At 38.2% G+C, this 16,765-nt stretch overlaps 2 protein-coding genes across 5 annotated transcripts in view; one reads left to right on the top strand and one right to left on the bottom strand.

Annotated features, from left to right (window-relative positions):
- Positions 1 to 2,664: 2,664 nt before the first annotated feature.
- LOC309841451 (membrane-spanning 4-domains subfamily A member 4A-like) lies at positions 2,665 to 9,032 on the top strand. Of its 2 annotated transcripts, XM_082684402.1 has the most exons (7): positions 2,665 to 2,839; positions 6,178 to 6,313; positions 6,711 to 6,845; positions 7,057 to 7,113; positions 7,471 to 7,587; positions 8,350 to 8,451; positions 8,811 to 9,032. In XM_082684402.1, exons 1-7 carry the CDS (start codon positions 2,778 to 2,780, stop codon positions 8,892 to 8,894), a joined length of 693 nt encoding a protein of 230 aa, XP_082540528.1. In that variant the 5' UTR covers positions 2,665 to 2,777; the 3' UTR covers positions 8,895 to 9,032. The 2 variants fall into 2 exon arrangements, with proteins under 2 accessions (XP_082540528.1, XP_082540529.1); XM_082684403.1 differs by lacking the exon at positions 7,471 to 7,587.
- Positions 9,033 to 13,479: 4,447 nt separating this feature from the next.
- LOC309840444 (high affinity immunoglobulin epsilon receptor subunit beta-like) overlaps positions 13,480 to 16,765 on the bottom strand; it is a 10,843-nt gene continuing 7,557 nt past the window's right edge. For 2 of the 3 annotated variants that reach the window (XM_082682516.1, XM_082682518.1), the window contains exons 6-7: positions 16,345 to 16,446; positions 13,480 to 14,593 (exon numbers count right to left, since the gene is read on the bottom strand). In XM_082682516.1, coding sequence (XP_082538642.1) covers positions 14,453 to 14,593; positions 16,345 to 16,446 — 243 coding nt within the window. In that variant the 3' untranslated portion in view covers positions 13,480 to 14,452. The remainder of the gene's footprint in view (positions 14,594 to 16,344; positions 16,447 to 16,765) is intronic. The other variant, XM_082682517.1, reaches the window with a different exon arrangement.

Raw genomic sequence — 16,765 nt, forward strand, 5'->3', positions numbered from 1 at the left:
AAAGGAAATAAACACTCTGTCAATAATTTTATATAGATATAATATATAATATATAATATTTAAATAAAATGTAATTATACAAATACAGTAGTAATATATAATTATATATGTAATCTATAATTTATCTATCTATACCTATCTATCTATATGTAATCTCCTCAATGATCTCATATTCAAAACAAAAACTAAGTAAAATACCACTGGCTTTCTTTCTTTTTTTTTTTTCTTGGCATGAAAATATACTTCAGACTTATCTTGTGTATTTCTTACCCAAGATCTAAAATCTGCCGTTTACCCAAGGTTTGGTTTCTTTTATTGGAGAACAATATTTGAAGCAAAAGTCTGTGACTTAAGTGTGCCTGTTGTTACTGTTTTTTTTTTTTTTTTTAAGTTTCTCTCAATGGAAAGAGCAAGGAAATATGTGTGCATGTTGACCCTTGCAAACACCTGTATCTATGTTAACTGAAATATGAGCTCATACTGATTTCTCTAATAGGTTGTCATATGGAACATTCTAGACTTCTCCCCTTGCTTGTCTATGATCTTTCATTTCAACAGCAAGAAACATGGCTCCCATAATCTACCATGTACTTACTTAGTGCTTCAATTACAGTATATGTGCATAGTATGTTCAGATTTGACTGACAAGATTAATTGAATGCTGTAGATTAAATGTTTATGTCCCCTCAAAATTCCATAGATTGAAAACCTAATCTGCAATGTGATGGTATTTGGATATGTGGTCTGTCGGTAGAAGGTGATTAGATCATGAGGGCAGAATCCTCATGAATAAAGTGAATGCCTTTTATAAAAGAGACCCCAGAGGGCCACCTTACCTCCTTGAGCCATCTGAGGGCTGGCTGTCTATAAACCAGGAAGTGGGCTCCCGCCAGACCCCAAATCTGCCTACACCCTGATCTTAGATTTCCAAGGCTCCCAAACTGGAGAAATAAATTTCTGTTGTGCATAAGCAACTCAGTGTGTGATACTCTGTTATATAGAGTGGTCCAAACAGACTAACACAGCACAGAATTACTTAAAGAAGATTTTAAAATCAATACAACAAATTCAAACCACCAACCAAAGAATAGAAGACACCAACATTCAATTCCTATAAGACCTGATAGAAATAGCAATAAACATATGAAAAAATGCTTACAACCATTTTAAGCCCCTTAAATGGGTACAAACTGATCTCTTGTATACTACTGGTTTTTAGTATCTTATAAAATAAAGACCTGGACAGGATATGATGCAATGCTAACAACATGTGTCACCTATTTCTTAGGGTAAGATAATTTGAAATATGACTTTCGAGAATAATTTAACAATATCCTATAGTAGGAGGTGTGCACAATTTAGGACATACACCTTGCAAATTATTTCCCAGTATACAAAGAGATGTGCACCAGACTGTTCTGAGTTGGGTTTCTTCTAAAAAATATTGCAGGAACTGTACATTTTATCAACATGCAAGAAAGAAAATGTTTGTATTTACATAGCTGAGTATAGTAAGATAATGGAACTGAATGAATAAAAGCCACACATTATGACAGTGGGTGGAAAATACTATTTGAAGAAGGTAAAGTAAACATGATATATTTTTAAAGCACAATCATAATTTATTAGTGAACTTGATTAAGGATAACTCTCCTTTTGTCTGCCCATATCTTAACAAAATGCTCTCCCTTTCACAGACTTCTAAAACCAGTGAAAAATGTAAAGAGCAGAGCATTGAAAATCAATGTGGGAAAAATTCTGTTTGCTTTTTTTTTTTTTAAAAGATTTTATTTATTTATTTGACAGAGAGAGAGATCACAAGTAGGCAGAGGCAGGTAGAGATGGAGGGGGTGGGGGAAGCAGGCTCCCCGCTGAGCAGAGAGCCTGACGCGGTGCTCGATCCCAGGAAACTGGGATCATGACCTGAGCTGAAGGCAGAGGCTTTAACCCACTGAGCCACCCAGGCGCCCCCCCCCCCAAAATTCTGTTTTTATTTAATGTTTTATTTAATATTTTGCAGTAAGTGGGTTCAGTAAAACAAACAAACAAAAAACATACGTTTGGATCTGATTTCTCTCTCTAGATCTTCTGAAGCAACTGGTTCTCTGCTATAAAAAATTAAGTAGTTACATTCCAAGCAAAATTATAATCATAATCAATAAAGGTAGTAGTTGAAGAGCTCTCCAATGTAACCAAGAGAAAAGGACTAGCAAAATCATTGGTTACTATCTTTTTTTTTTTTTTTTTTTGTAGGCTCCATGCCCAGTGTGGAGCCCAATGAGGGCTTGAACTCATGACCTTGAGATCAATACCTGGGCTGAGATCAAGAGGAGGACGCTAACCTCCTGAGCCACACTGCCACCCCACTAACTTTTTTCAGTATACCCAGTTGTAGCGGTTAGTGATTTTTGTCATGATGTTTGTTAACAAAATGTTAACTTGTAGAAATTCAAATTTATTCTTAGCTGCTGTTTGGTCTTTGGGATAAAAGTGAGAATGACTTGTCCTCATGTGACTGAGGTTTTGATATGAAAAGACTTAAATACCGTACTTATGAGTACAGCCTGGAAGTGCAACCAAGATCTAAAAGCAAGTTTCTGTTATTGGGTCCTTGGCTTCCCTATCTCATGCGAGTGGTAGTTTACTCATTGAAGTTTCACTTGCAGCTGCCCTGTGGTAGGCAGGGTAGGATGACCCACAGGAAGTCATGGTGACTACGCATAGCTGAAAGTGATTGTCCCACTACTCTTCAGATCAGGTCAGACTCTTCGGTGGACATGAATGATGGTGAGAAGGAGCTCTCACCTACCATTTGGTGCAGTTCTAAAGGGATGCAAAGGTAGGAAGATTTCCTTTTCTATTCTCAGCTTCTAGGAAGAGCTCTGGGTTGAGCTATTGGCGGGTGATGTGTAGGAACATGGATCAAATGTGTCTAGTAAAGGCTGAGGTGAGAATGAAATTTAGGATGAGTTAGCCTGCTTTTGAAGGATGGGTTCTCATCTGCATGGGACTAAATGTTCAAGCTGTGGAATTGTGCCCCCTTCAACATTTATTTCAATGGGAAGACATTAACTAACTTCCAGAATATATGGAATGTGAGCCAAAGAAATTGAAGGAAAGGAGAGGGAAGAAGTGGCTGGCTAAAGGTATCCGATACAGAACTCTTTTCTTGGAAATGGCCCTGTTGTGTATATTCAAACACAGAAAGCAGCTCAACACACCTTGGTTTCATTCTTGACCTGATTTGAGAAGGAAACTATGGAACTTGATCATGTAAGGAAAATTTTCTGGTCCCTTCTTTGTTTCCTGTCTTATGATAGAAATACTCTTTCAGGGTGCCTGGGGGACTCACTCAGTTAAGTATCTGACTCTTGATCTAAGATCAGGTCTTGATTTCAGGGTAGTGAGTTCAAGCCCTGTGGCAATCCATGCTGGAGTTGGAGTTTACTTAAAAAAAAAAAAAAAGAAAGGGAAAGAAATATTACTCTTTCTTGAGACATATAAAATTATATACAAACATTTTTTGGCATTGTCCCATATCTATGTGTCTCAAACACACACAGAATTATCTGAGACCCAATGTCACCTAAGGTCACAAGTTTAGGTTTTATCTTCAGGATGTTTTGCTTAGACCTGGATCCTGATCACGAGCAGATGGTTGTCATAGTTCTGTCAGTGTTGTTTTTCCCAGACAAAAGTAGTGATGTTATTATTTGAGTCCATTTGTAATTATCTCTGTGTGGGCAAATATGCAAGAATGACCACCTGTTTTCCCCTTAGGAATAAAGAATGAGGGGCATCTGGGTGGCTCAGTGGGTTAAGCCTCTGCCTTTGGCTCAGGTCATGATCTCAGGGTCCTGGGATCGAGCCTTGCATTGCACTCTCTGCTCAGCAAGGAGCCATCTTCCTCCTCTCTGCTTGCCTCTGTGCTTACTTGTGATCTCTCTCTCTGTGTCAAATAAACAAAAATAAAAAATAAAATAAAAAATAAAAAAAATAAAAAAAATAAAAAATCTTTAAAGAAAAAGGAATAAAAAATGAAACAAGATGGGATTGGGAGGGAGACAAACCATAAGTGACTCTTAATCTCACAAAACAAACTGAGGGTTGCTGGGGGGAGGGGGTTTGGGAGAAGGGGGTGGGATTATGGACATTGGGGAGGGTATGTGCTTTGGTGAGTGCTGTGAAGTGTGTAAACCTGGTGATTCACAGACTTGTACCCCTGGGGATAAAAATATATGTTTATAAAAAATAAAAAATTAAAAAAAAATGAGACAGAAACTAGGAAATATAGACAAACCAGACTTATTATAGGTCACATTACAACCAAAGCATATCAGGCAGGACATATCAGGCAAAATGAACAAGGGTGTGTCAGTGATTTTTTGCCACAGTAATGATGCATAACAAATAACCCCCTGAAAGGTAATGGCTTCAAGCAATAAACATGCATAGGCTGACAAGTCTGCACATGGGTGTGCATGGCCCTTCTGAAATTCCCTGGGACCATTCACACGTATGAGGGTCAATAATTGCTATCTGGTTAGGGATGACTTCAGCTGGGATGAATGCTACAGCTTTTCTCATTTCTGGTATCTTTTATCCTCAACCAAGGTGGCCCAGCTATATTTTCTCAGCCATGACATGAGCTCAAGAGTCTATGCTTTTAAAACATTTTCTTAAATCCCATTGGCCAAAGTGAGTCACAAGGCTGAAATCAAAATTGAGGAGGAAAGGAAATATATTCCATCTTTTAACAGGGGCAGCGGTGTGTCATGTGGCACTGGTGTGAATGCAGGGAAGGGTAAAGAAGAAAAGCTGTCGATGCAACAAATCTATACACAAGGGTGGTATACAACAATTAAAGAGATCTCTGAAAAGAATTTTGAGTTGGCCTGGCACATCAGAGCTTTTAATAAATCATCACTATGCTTATGGTGTAGGACAACATTAACAGAGGTAAATTTGCTAGAGAAATTGAATTCTCATTTGGTCCAAACACAGAAATGCTGACTGACATTGAAGAAGTGATAGAATCCATTGAAAACTAAGTTCTCTTACAAGGAAACTGAAGGTTCTCATTTTATGTAGTTTCTACTCTCATGCACTTATGAATTCATGATATTAATTATGGACTCTGAAAAACAATCTGAGGGGTTTGAAGTGGCAGGGGGGTGGGAAGTCGGGGTACCAGGTGGTGGGTATTATAGAGGGCATGGATTGCATGGAGCACTGGGTGTGGTGAAAAAATAATGATACTGTTATGCTGAAAATAAATAAATGAAAAAAAATAAATTAAAAATTTATTTTCTTTTACTGTATTGTAGGCTTCCAGTTGACAGGAATTGTGCGTGTTTTGTACATTGCTATATTCCTAGCAACAAAACTTATAACAGAGCCTAGCACATAGTAGACATTTAATCAATATTTGTTGACTGAATGAATGAATGAATGGATAATACTCTTGTGAACCAGAGCCATAACACATGGCTCTTACAGGACTTCCTAGAATGATTTGTTCTTTTTCCATCATTTTTTCTCTATAAGATATAAATTCTTCATGCATTATTCATGCATATTTGTCATATTAAATTTTAATAATAATACAATAAAAATAATAATGATGTATTATCTATTAATATTTCGATTATACCAAGCACTTAGTTCCAAGTTTTATATGTACAAAGCTGTTGAAATCATGCAGGCATATGACAAGCAACAGGAGGTGAGTACCACAAGCACCCCCTTTTGTAATTTTGCTATTTATTAAAAGAGTTTTTTACTTTATTTTACAGAAAGAGAGAGAGAGTGGGGGGAGGGGGAGAGGGAGAGAATCTCAAGCAGATTCTGCACTAAGCATGGAGTCAGACATAGAGCTCCATCTCCTGACCCTGAGATCATGACTTGAGCTGGAACCAGGAGTGGGATGCTCAACAAACTAAGCCACTCAGGCCCTCCCACTTCAGTTTTTATAATTTTAAAAACTAAGGCATGGAAATGGTAACAAAGATATACCCATGTTTACACAGTGTGTGACTGGAATTATAACTCAGGCAATTTCATTTACCATCATGCTAAACTGCCTCATGATACCATTCTTCCAAAGCACATTTTTCATGTCTACAAGAAAGGGGTTGAAGAATGAATCTGTTCTCTGTAAAATATTTACATTCACAGGACTAAAGATTGTGTTAATACACCAGAAGGAGCAACTGCATGGTTTGGCCCGAATCCTCCACAGAAAAACTTCATCCAACTAGACCAAACAGACAATCTGAAGACCTTCCTGAAGGGGGAGCCTCAAGTACTGGGGGTAAGTGAGCTTGACCTCCAAACATGGTATTTGGGAAGATAGCCATTTCCAGAGAGGAGAACAGTTGTCCTTTGTGGCTCCTGAGGTATGATTAACTCTGTCATAAACTGACCTCTGTAAACCTCACTGTGGCAGGAAATAGATTTTTCAAAAATCAGAGGTCCTGTAATCTGAAAGGAAAATGCATTTATCTAGTGAGAAGGGAAAAAGAAAGTTATCATAAAACCTTTCTAAACAACTTTGAACTTGAGAAAAGGCCATGGACTCCTAGGGGTTTCATCCTTGGAGCCTTTTCAAAACCAGGGGATGGGAAATAGCTTTGTGTAAAGACCACAAAACCATCTTCTTAGAAACCTGTGTGCTTCCTACTCTGAGCATCTTCTTTTTCATTCCCCAGGTGGCTCAGATCCTGATTGGTTTGATGAAAGTGTGCCTATTTGCTATAGGTCTGCGTTTTCATTCTTCTGACTTTTCCCATTGGTGTTATTCCCCAACCATGAGCTCAGGATATCTTATATGGGGATCCTTATTTGTGAGTATGTTGGAATATCTCAACTTCCTCAGTGGTAGAATTCTGGGAATATTTCTTCCAGCCTTCTCTTTCAAAAACCAATGACTTGATCTGGGCTTTTACATCTTAGAGCAAAACATGTGACCTAAATGCTTGGGGGTTCTGTTGAACTTTGGTTTGGGGGAAGTACAAGTGCACGCTCACCAGGTTGAGTAGATTCTTCCATTTTTAGTTCTTTGTGTCTGGAGCTGTGTCTATTGCTGCTGGAAGAAACATGACATTAAACCTGGTAAGTATTTCCCTGGGCCCGAAGTAACGAGCAGAATCAGAAGTGCTCTATCTCAAGACAAAGGAAATAATTTCCAATTCTCTGAATTATCTGGGCTCTGTGGGGTTCATGGCAAATTCTTCCATGAGGAAACTAAGGTTTGACTTACTTTTTCAGCCCTATTGTCTGATATTCCATCCCTAGGATTCATTTGTGAATACAGAATCCAAAGCTTCAGCCCATCCTTCTTAGACTTAGGAAAATTATTTGAGAATATGTCTTCAACCCCTTCAAAATAAGTGAATGTTTTTGTGTTTCCCAAAGGGAGGAAGAGCATGGAACAGAAGGACGTAGGCGACATTGATTATTCTCTTCCAGATCAAAGGCAGCCTGGGAGTGAACATACTCAGTGCTGTGGTTGGGGGAGTAGGGATAATCTTGTCAACAGTAGGACTGACTGTGGTACATGAATTGGAAAAAAGTTGTCTTATTCTTGTAAGTGTTTCTGAGCTGATTTTATTTTCTGAAGTTATCTTTCTATTATCTAAATATACATTAGTCTGAAATGATTGTCTCTCAGTTGATCCTGGCTTATTGCCACAAGTAGTAAGATCTGGGACTTTGATCTCATGGGGAGAAATTTCAGCCCCTTTTTGGCTGGGACTTACAAGGATTTTTTTCTTGCATTCTTCACTGAACACAGTGATGTTAGAAGATTGAACATGAGGATCTTTCTTTAAGGCCTCCAGGTTTGAGTTTGGAGCTGGCTCAGGAAGTTCTGTGTTATATGCGGGTGGGGCAGGGAGAGTCAGGGCCTCCAAGCCAAGATGCTCAGAGTCTCGGGGGTGTATGTGGTGTAAGGAAAGAACAATGATATCACTTTCATAGTCTTGGAGTCTCTCTTTAGATGAGAAAAAAGTAGAAATTCACACAGGGAGTTATTATAAGGAAAATAGCTTGAATTGGGCAGCAGAGAGAATTTCTAAGCCAAGACAACTAAAGAGACAAGTCTGATTTAATCTAAATTTGCCCTGCATTTATGAAGGTCTAGAGCAGACTCCTCTCAGCCATTTTAGGATTTTCTTTTCAATTTTTCTTCCTTTGGTTTGTTATGGGACAGAACGTTACCTTTTTCTTTAATGGAGAATGAGTCAGATTGGAATCAGAGAATCCAGGGCCAAAGGAAGTATTCATCTATTAATCATATTCCTTTTCTTTTTCCTCTTCTCTCCCCTCGTGGAAACGGCTTCTTTTTAGAGGGCACTTGAGATTGGGCTACTAGTCCTCTCCCTGCTGGAAGTCAGCATCACTATTTCTCTCTCTGTGTTTGGGTGCAAGGTGACCTGCTTTGTCACACAGGTAAGCGTTCAGGACCTGAGGGAGTGTTCACGTTTCTCTCATTGTGTGTTCCTGTTTCTCTCATTGTGTCTCTTCTTTCTGAACCAATGAGAAGGATAAAGAAGAAGAGTGCAGGAAAGATTGTTGTCTATGTGACCTCTTCCTGAAATTGGAAGAGACAACAGAACACAGAGATAGACCTATGGCAGATGTTTCTGGGAGTCTCATAGATCTTGATGGATATTGATTTTTATCTAGTGGGGGTATAAGGCCCTGAAAAAGGGATATTGAACTCTCAGGTCCCAGGATACAGAAAAGAATTGAATCCCTCTAGCTGGAAGAGTATGTGAATAACACTATATATTTTTCTATCTCCACAGGTGGTGGTTATTCAGCCAAACAATGACAAGGTGCCCTCGGTAATGGCCCCTTATGAACATATTTATGAGGACCTGGAGTTTTAACAGGATAGTTCCTGCTTTTAGAAAAATTATTCATTGAGTATCACTAGGTCATTAATAACCTGCCTGCCGGAAAGCAGTCACATTTGTGCATGGGAACATAATTATTACAAAACCAAATAAAATACATTTTTCACTCTATTGATGCTAATTGTAGTTTTTGGAACCCATCCTCCCACATCATCCCATAATCAGCCATATGGCAGGGAGGCACACTATCATTTCTCATGATAACTTGTTTTTTTTAATTTTTAGTAACTTTTATTTTTTTAGGGGCTTTTTATTTTTTATTTTTATTATTTTTTTTAAATTAAATTTATTTATTTTCAGCATAACAGTATTCATTATTTTTGCACCACACCCAGTGCTCCATGCAATCCGGACCCTCTAGAATACCCACCACCTGGCTCCCCCAACCTCCCACCCCCCGCCCCTTCAAAACCCTCAGACTGTTTTTCAGAGTCCATAGTCTCTCATGATTCACCTCTCCTTCCAATTTACCCCAACTCCCTTCTCCTCTCTAACACCCCTTGTCCTCCATGCTATTTGTTATGCTCCACAAATAAGTGAAACCATATGATAATTGACTCTCTCTGCTTGACTTATTTCACTCAGCATAATCTCTTCCAGTCCCGTCCATGCTGCTACAAAAGTTGGGTATTCGTCCTTTCTGATGGAGGCATAATACTCCATAGAGTATATGGACCACATCTTCCTTATCCATTCATCCGTTGAAGGGCATCTTGGTTCTTTCCATAGCTTGGCGACCATGGCCATTGCTGCTATGAACATTGGGGTACAGATGGCCCTTCTTTTCACTACATCTGTATCTTTGGGGTAAATACCCAGGAGTGCAATGGCAGGGTCATAGGGAAGTTCTATTTTTAATTTCTTGAGGAATCTCCACACTGTTCTCGAAAGAGGCTGCACCAACTTGCATTCCCACCAACAGTGTAAGAGAGTTAGCCTTTCTCCACATCCTCTCCAACACATGTTGTTTCCTGTCTTGCTAATTTTGGTCATTCTAACTGGTGTAAGTTGGACTGGTGTGAGGTGGTATCTCATTTTGGTTTTGATTTGTATTTCCCTGATGCCAAGTGATATGGAGCACTTTTTCATGTGTCTGTTGGCCATCTGGATGTCTTCTTTGCAGAAATGTCTGTTCAAGTCTTCTGCCCATTTCTTGATTGGATTATTTGTTCTTTGGGTGTTGAGTTTGCTAAGCTCTTTGTAGATTTTGGGTACTAGCCCTTTATCTGATATGTTGTTTGCAAATATCTTCTCCCATTCTGTCAGTTGTCTTTTGGTTTTGTTTACTGTTTCCTTTGCTGGGCAAAAGCTTTTAATCTTGATGAAGTCTCAGTAGTTCATTTTTGCCCTTGCTTCCCTTGCCTTTGGCGATTTTTCTAGGAAGAAGAAACATCTGCTGTGGCTGAGGTCGAAGAGGTTGCCGCCTCTCCTCAAGGATTTTTTTTTAATATATATTTTTAAATTTTATTTATTTATTTGACCAACAGAGATTACAAGTAGGCAGGAGGCAGTCAGAGAGAGGAGGAAGCAGGCTCCCTGCTGAGCAGAGAGCCCGATGCGGGGCTCGATCCCAGGACCCTGGCATCATGACCTGAGCTGAAGGCAGAGGCTTTAACCCACTGAGCCACCTAGATGCCCCTCTCCTCAAGGATTTTGATGGATTCCTTTCTCACATTGAGGTCCTTCATCCATTTTGAGCCTATTTTCATGTGTGGTGTAAGGAAATGGCCCAGTTTCATTTTTCTGCATGTGGCTGTCCAATTTTCCTACCACCATTTGTTGAAGAGACTGTCTTTTTTCCATTGGACATTCTTTCCTGCTTTGTCAAAGATTAGTTGACCATAGAGTTGAGGGTCTATTTCTGGGCTTTCTATTCTATTCCATTGATCTATGTGTCTGTTTTTGTACCAATACCATACTGTCTTGATGATGACAGTTTTGTAATAGAGCTTGAAGTCTGGAATTGTGATGCCACCAACTTTGGCTTTCTTTTTCAACATTCCTCTGGCTATTCGAGGTCTTTTCTGGTTCCAGCAGCTTTAGATTAAAAAAAAAAATCAATAAGATAGTAAAGAGAGTTCCCATACATCCCAAGTCAGTTGACTTCTTATATTAATATAGAATGAACCATATTGATACATTATCATTAAATTAATGATACATTATCATTACCTTAAGCATTATTATTGTTCAGATTTCTTTAGTTTTTAGCCAGTGCCCTTTTCCTGTTCTAAGATCCCACCCAGGACACCACATTTATTAGTTGTCATATTTCCTTAGGCTCCTCTTGGCTGTGGCTATTCATGAGACTTTGTTTTCAATAGCCTTCAGAGTTCTCTGGAATACTGGCCAAGTGTTTTGTAGAAGGTCCCTTAACTGGAGTTTGTCTGATATTTTTCTCAGGATTACACTAGAGTTTTGAGTTTTGGGGAGGAAAAACTCAAAAGCAAGATATATTTTTTTTAAAAAAGATTTTATTTATTTATTTGACAGAGAGAGATCACAAGTAGACAGAGAGGCAGGCAGAGAGAGAGAGGGAAGCAGGCTCCCTGCTGACCAGAGAGCCCGATGCGGGACTCAATCCCAGGACCCTGAGATCATGACCTGAGCTGAAGGCAGCAGCTTAACCCACTGAGCCACCCAGGTGCCCCACAAAATATCATTCTTATATCCAATCAAGGGTACATACTATCAACATGACTCACACTGTTGATGTTGACTTTAATCATCTGAGTACAGTTTTTCAGTTTTTTCCACCTAAAGTTAGCTTTTTCCTGAATTTTATTCTGTATTCTTTGGAAGGATACATTCAGCCACTGTGTGCAGCCCAGACTCAAGGAGACAAGAGTTATGACCTACTGCTTTGAATGTCAGTAACTACATAAGTTATTAGATATTCTGCATTGAGATTTTGTCCATTTTATCCCACTTCCTTGTGCATTCAATGATTCATTTGTATGAATTCATGAATACATACATATACTTTGGGTTATAATCAAATACTACTTTATTTTATTGCTCAAATTGCTTCTGTTTTCATCACAGTGGCTCCTGAGTCCCTTAGGTGTACCCCATCTTTGGGTCTCATTTTAAGCATTTCCTTGTTTTATGCCACTACCATATTCTCAGGGTTATCTTATGTAGTTCCTGCTCCAGTCTTGGAAATCAACCATTTCATCAGACAGCCCTGTTTCTTTTTAGTGGAGAATGGTATCAGAAATCCAGATCTGGGCTCTAGGTATGATTGTTGCTATTGGGATGTCATTTCTTTTAGGTTATCTCAGCTAACAGAGCAAAGAAATATATGTATATCTACTAACTCATGTGTCTTAGTTGAGCTGCTATAAAAAATAGTATAGATTGCATAGTTTAAACACATTTATTTCTCACAGTACTTGAGGCTGGATGTCTGAGATCAGGATACCAGCATGGTCAGGTTTTTTCCTGGCTTCCAGATAGCCATTTTCTGATTGTATGTTCCAATAGTAGAGAGCAAAGAGAGGAAGCAAGATCCATTGTGTGTTTTCTTATAAGGCACTAATTCCATCATGACAGATCCCCCATTTTACCTCATTCCCTCACTAAGGCCCCCAACTCCAAAAACCATCATGTTGGGGATTAGAGTTTCAACATATGAATTTGGGATGGGGAGGACACAGACACCCAGTCTATAGCATCATGTTCATATACTTTTATGAAAGTTTCTATCTGCTACAGATAGAATCAGATATTATACAGATATTATATGTTACATCTGGCTTTGGAAAAAAATCACAAGAAGTGCTAAAAAAAAAAAGGGTAAAAGAAACCCCACAAATTTTTTGTAATTTTATTTTATTTTTTCACTGTTCCAAGATTTGTTGTTTATGCACCACACCCAGTGCTCTATGCAATACGTGCCCTCCTTAATACCCACTGCCAGGCTCACCCCCACCTTTTTTTTCTATTCCAAAAGAAACCTCACAATTTTTACACATTTTAAAAACTATTCTGTGACCCTGTGGACTATTTCGAAGTATGTTGTTTAATTTTAAAATATTTTGAATTTCTACTTACCACAATTCTGTTATTATCTGGGAACATTTATATTCTTTTAAATTGTTGAGTTGTGTTTCAACACATGAAGTAACCAACTGGTAAACATTCCTTGTAATTTTGAGAGAAATGTGCTGTTGTTGGATGGAAAAGTCTGTAACTGTCAGTTAGATCAACCTGATTGATACTGCTGCTCAGGTCCATACCCTTACTGCTTCTCTGACTGGTTGGTATATTAGTTACTGTAGAAGAAGCATTGAGGTCTCCAAATATAATAGTATATTTGTCCATCTTTCTTCTTAGTTTTCTCCATCTTTCTCCTCAAATATTTTGGACCAGCCACAAGTTACCATTGAGCACTTAGAATATGTTTACTAAAACTAAGAAAATAGACTTGAGATTTTTTTTTAAATTTTAAATAGTTTAAACTTAAATTGCCATATGTGTCTAGTGGCTATTGTATTGTGTAGAAGAGAAATGGAATTGTTTGATCTCATGAGACATAGTATTAATTTTACTGGACTTTTAAGACTTTTGGTTCTTTTATTCAGGAGGAATGGGGTAACACTTTGTCAGCAGGCCAATTAAACAACACAAGCTTTTATATATGAGCTTATTTATGTAAAATACCATCAGAAAAGCTTGATGTACTTAGAGTGATGCAGTATAGTTAATTAACCTAACACTAAATTAATTAAATACTATAACTTATAGTATTTCATATAGTCAAAAGTATTTTTGACTATATTTACTATTTTCTTCGATGGATATCCCAGTCTAAACTGAATCAGCTCAAGTTAGTCCATTTGAGAGATAAAGAAGATACAGACCCAAAGCCACAGAGTGTAAAAGTGAGGGACCAAACACGCAAAGTATTTTCACAATTAGTTCAGGAAACTCTACGTTTCCTTCATTGTTTTCATCAAATATTAAACTTCAGAACTTTACATCACCCTACATTTCCTGTCTCCCATATAGTGCTGGGAAGACGACTGTTTAATGGGCTGTGGCAAAAAGTGACACATGCTTTTTCCAGACCAAAGTATCTAATTGCCAAAGGTCTGATTTATAACTTTTTCTTTCCCTACCTTGGCAAAATTAAAAAAAAAAAAAAAAGACTTTTTGAGATATTATTCTATTTGCTAGAACCCATATTGGTGTGGGTCTAAAGTAAATAGCCAAATAATAATGAACATGTAAAATAGGAAGTAAATGAACTTCTGATGTATTAAGCCATCAATATTTCTAGGTTAAGTTTTTTAATAGTGTATAATAGTGTATATTTGGAATCAGCCTGTGATGACATCCAACCATAATAAATAAACAACAACAAAAAAAGGTGGTGACAACCAAATTCTTATTATTATAAATGCCAGTTGCTATCTTTATGACTCTGACCCACACAGTTGTAGCCTCACATGTGTGTATTTCTACCTTAGTGGCCCCAGTATGAGCTTCTTGCTATTACTGTGGTTCCAGAATACAAAAGTGCAGCCTCATGTTTGTTTGCTAGTATCTGCAGGATAAGGTGAAGTTGTTTCTTTCTTACATTGAAGTTCTCGATTGATTGAAGCTTGTGGGAACACTTCTTCGTAAATACTTTCAGAAGGTGTTTTCCGGCGAAACAATATAGAAATCTGTTAAAAAAAAAAAGGCCAAAGAATAATCTGTAAAGTCTATAAAATAAGCCATTAAGAATAATATAATCCGGGGTGCCTGGGTGGCTCAGTGGGTTAAAGCCTCTGCTTTCAGCTCAGGTCATGATTCTAGGGTCCTGAGTTCGAGCCCCACATCAGGCTCTCTGCTCAGCAGGGAGCCTGCTTCCCCTCCTCTCTCTCTGCCTGCCTTTCTGCCTGCTTGTGATCTCTGTCTGACAAATAAATAAATAAAAATATTAAAAAAAAGAATAATATAATCCAATTTTTCAGGCAACAACACAAAATTATTATGTATTTTGGTACTGGAAATGGGGGAACAATACAATATTATTACTGTAAGTATATCTAGGATTTGTAAACAAATACCTAGCTTACAGGAGTGGCTTTGGAATTAGGCAGTAGGATGAAGCAAGTTTGAGGAAAATTTTGAGGAGAAAAATTTTCAATAACAAAACTTTGAGGAACAAAACTTTGAGGAACAGTATAAAGAAAGCCTAAAATACCTCAAATGTTTGTTTTTCGAAATAAAGACTATCAGTGTGGCTCAGAAAGAAGTGAGGAACACATTACTGGAAACTGGAGAGACAGTCTTGTGGTGCAGCAGCAGAAGTTTAAGAGAATGTTCTCTGACAGTTATGTGGAAAGCATAACTAGTAAATGGTAAACTTGGATAATAAACCGAGGAGATTTACAAAGCATTGAAGACAAAGCCCCTGTTTCTTCTTGTTTACTACAAAAGGTGGAAGAGAAGAAATTCTAAGCACGGGTGACACCTTTTGCCATGCCCATGGATGGGTCCATCCCACCCATGGTCTTCCTTTCCTGACAGACTGCCCTGAGGAATTCAGACTTGCTTAACCAGACCTTTGAATGATGGAATCCAATGCTTATGATAAATGTCACATACTTGAAATGAGGGGAGTTTTGATGCCATAAACCTTTCCATTTTGTTTGAATTAACTCTAACTGACACAAAGCTGTGGCAATAATTTCAACACACAAAAGAAGTAGGTGATGAGGTTGGGGAAAATATGCTACTAATTCTGTATTACCCATATTTGTTACATGTGATAATAAAACATAAAATTCTAGCTATATTTGTGTTTCTTAGCATATTGTATTTTCAATTGTATACACCCGTAATAATGTACTTTATCTCCTTCAGGTTTTAAATTAATTATACCTTGATTTTGTTATTAGGATAGATACTTTGTGTATTCATAACACTAAAGAGTATAGTTCATATAGTCAATTAATGGGTGATGGAAGGATGGAGGTATGGATGAGTGGATGTTAAAATTCTTGGATATATACCCATGGGTGAGAATTTCTATACGGACTAGAGGACTATACACTGTGTTTTCCAAGTGTGCTCAACACACAGCTAGTAACTCTCAGGTCATCCATAGAATCATTTATAGTTTTATTTTTGTTCATTTTACCAAAGGTTAAAAAAAAAATAAGGCGGGGCGCCTGGGTGGCTCAGTTGGTTAAGCGACTGCCTTCGGCTCAGGTCATGATCCTGGAGTCCCAGGATCGAGTCCCGCATCGGGCTCCCAGCTCCATGGGGAGTCTGCTTGTCCCTCTGAGCTTCTCCACTCTCATGCTCACTCTCTCTCTCACTCTCTCTCTCAAATAAATAAATAAAAATCTTAAAAAAAAAAGGCACTGCCAACGTCATTTAATGAAATAGTTGAAATCATCTTCATTCTTCCAAGAACTGCACTTACCCAGTGAATATCCTTGTCATTCACATTATAGTTGAGCATGGAGAGAGGAAGTGAAATTAAAATTTGCAGACAAGTTAGGATAATTAGGATAATCACAAGTTCCTGTTAAAGAAAATAAAATGTCATTACCTTCCACCCTGATGATAGTTTGGAAAGTTTTATTTCAGAGTGCCATGTCAGACCCTCAAAAGGGAACACGTTATATTATACAAAATTGTGGCATGAGGTTGGATCTGAACTCAGAAATATTTGTGCTGGGCGCCTGGTGGCTCAGTGAGTTAAGTCTCTGTCTTTGGCTCAAGTCATGATCTCAGGGTCCTGGGATCGAGCCCCACATTAGGCTCTCTGCTAGGCAAGGAACCTGCTTCTCCCTCTCTCTCTGCCTGCCTCTCTGCCTGCCTCTCTGCCTACTTGTGATCTC

The sequence above is a fragment of the Mustela nivalis genome (genome assembly GCF_964662115.1).
Source record: "Mustela nivalis genome assembly, chromosome: 9".
In the NCBI taxonomy this organism is placed as follows: domain Eukaryota; kingdom Metazoa; phylum Chordata; class Mammalia; order Carnivora; family Mustelidae; genus Mustela; species Mustela nivalis.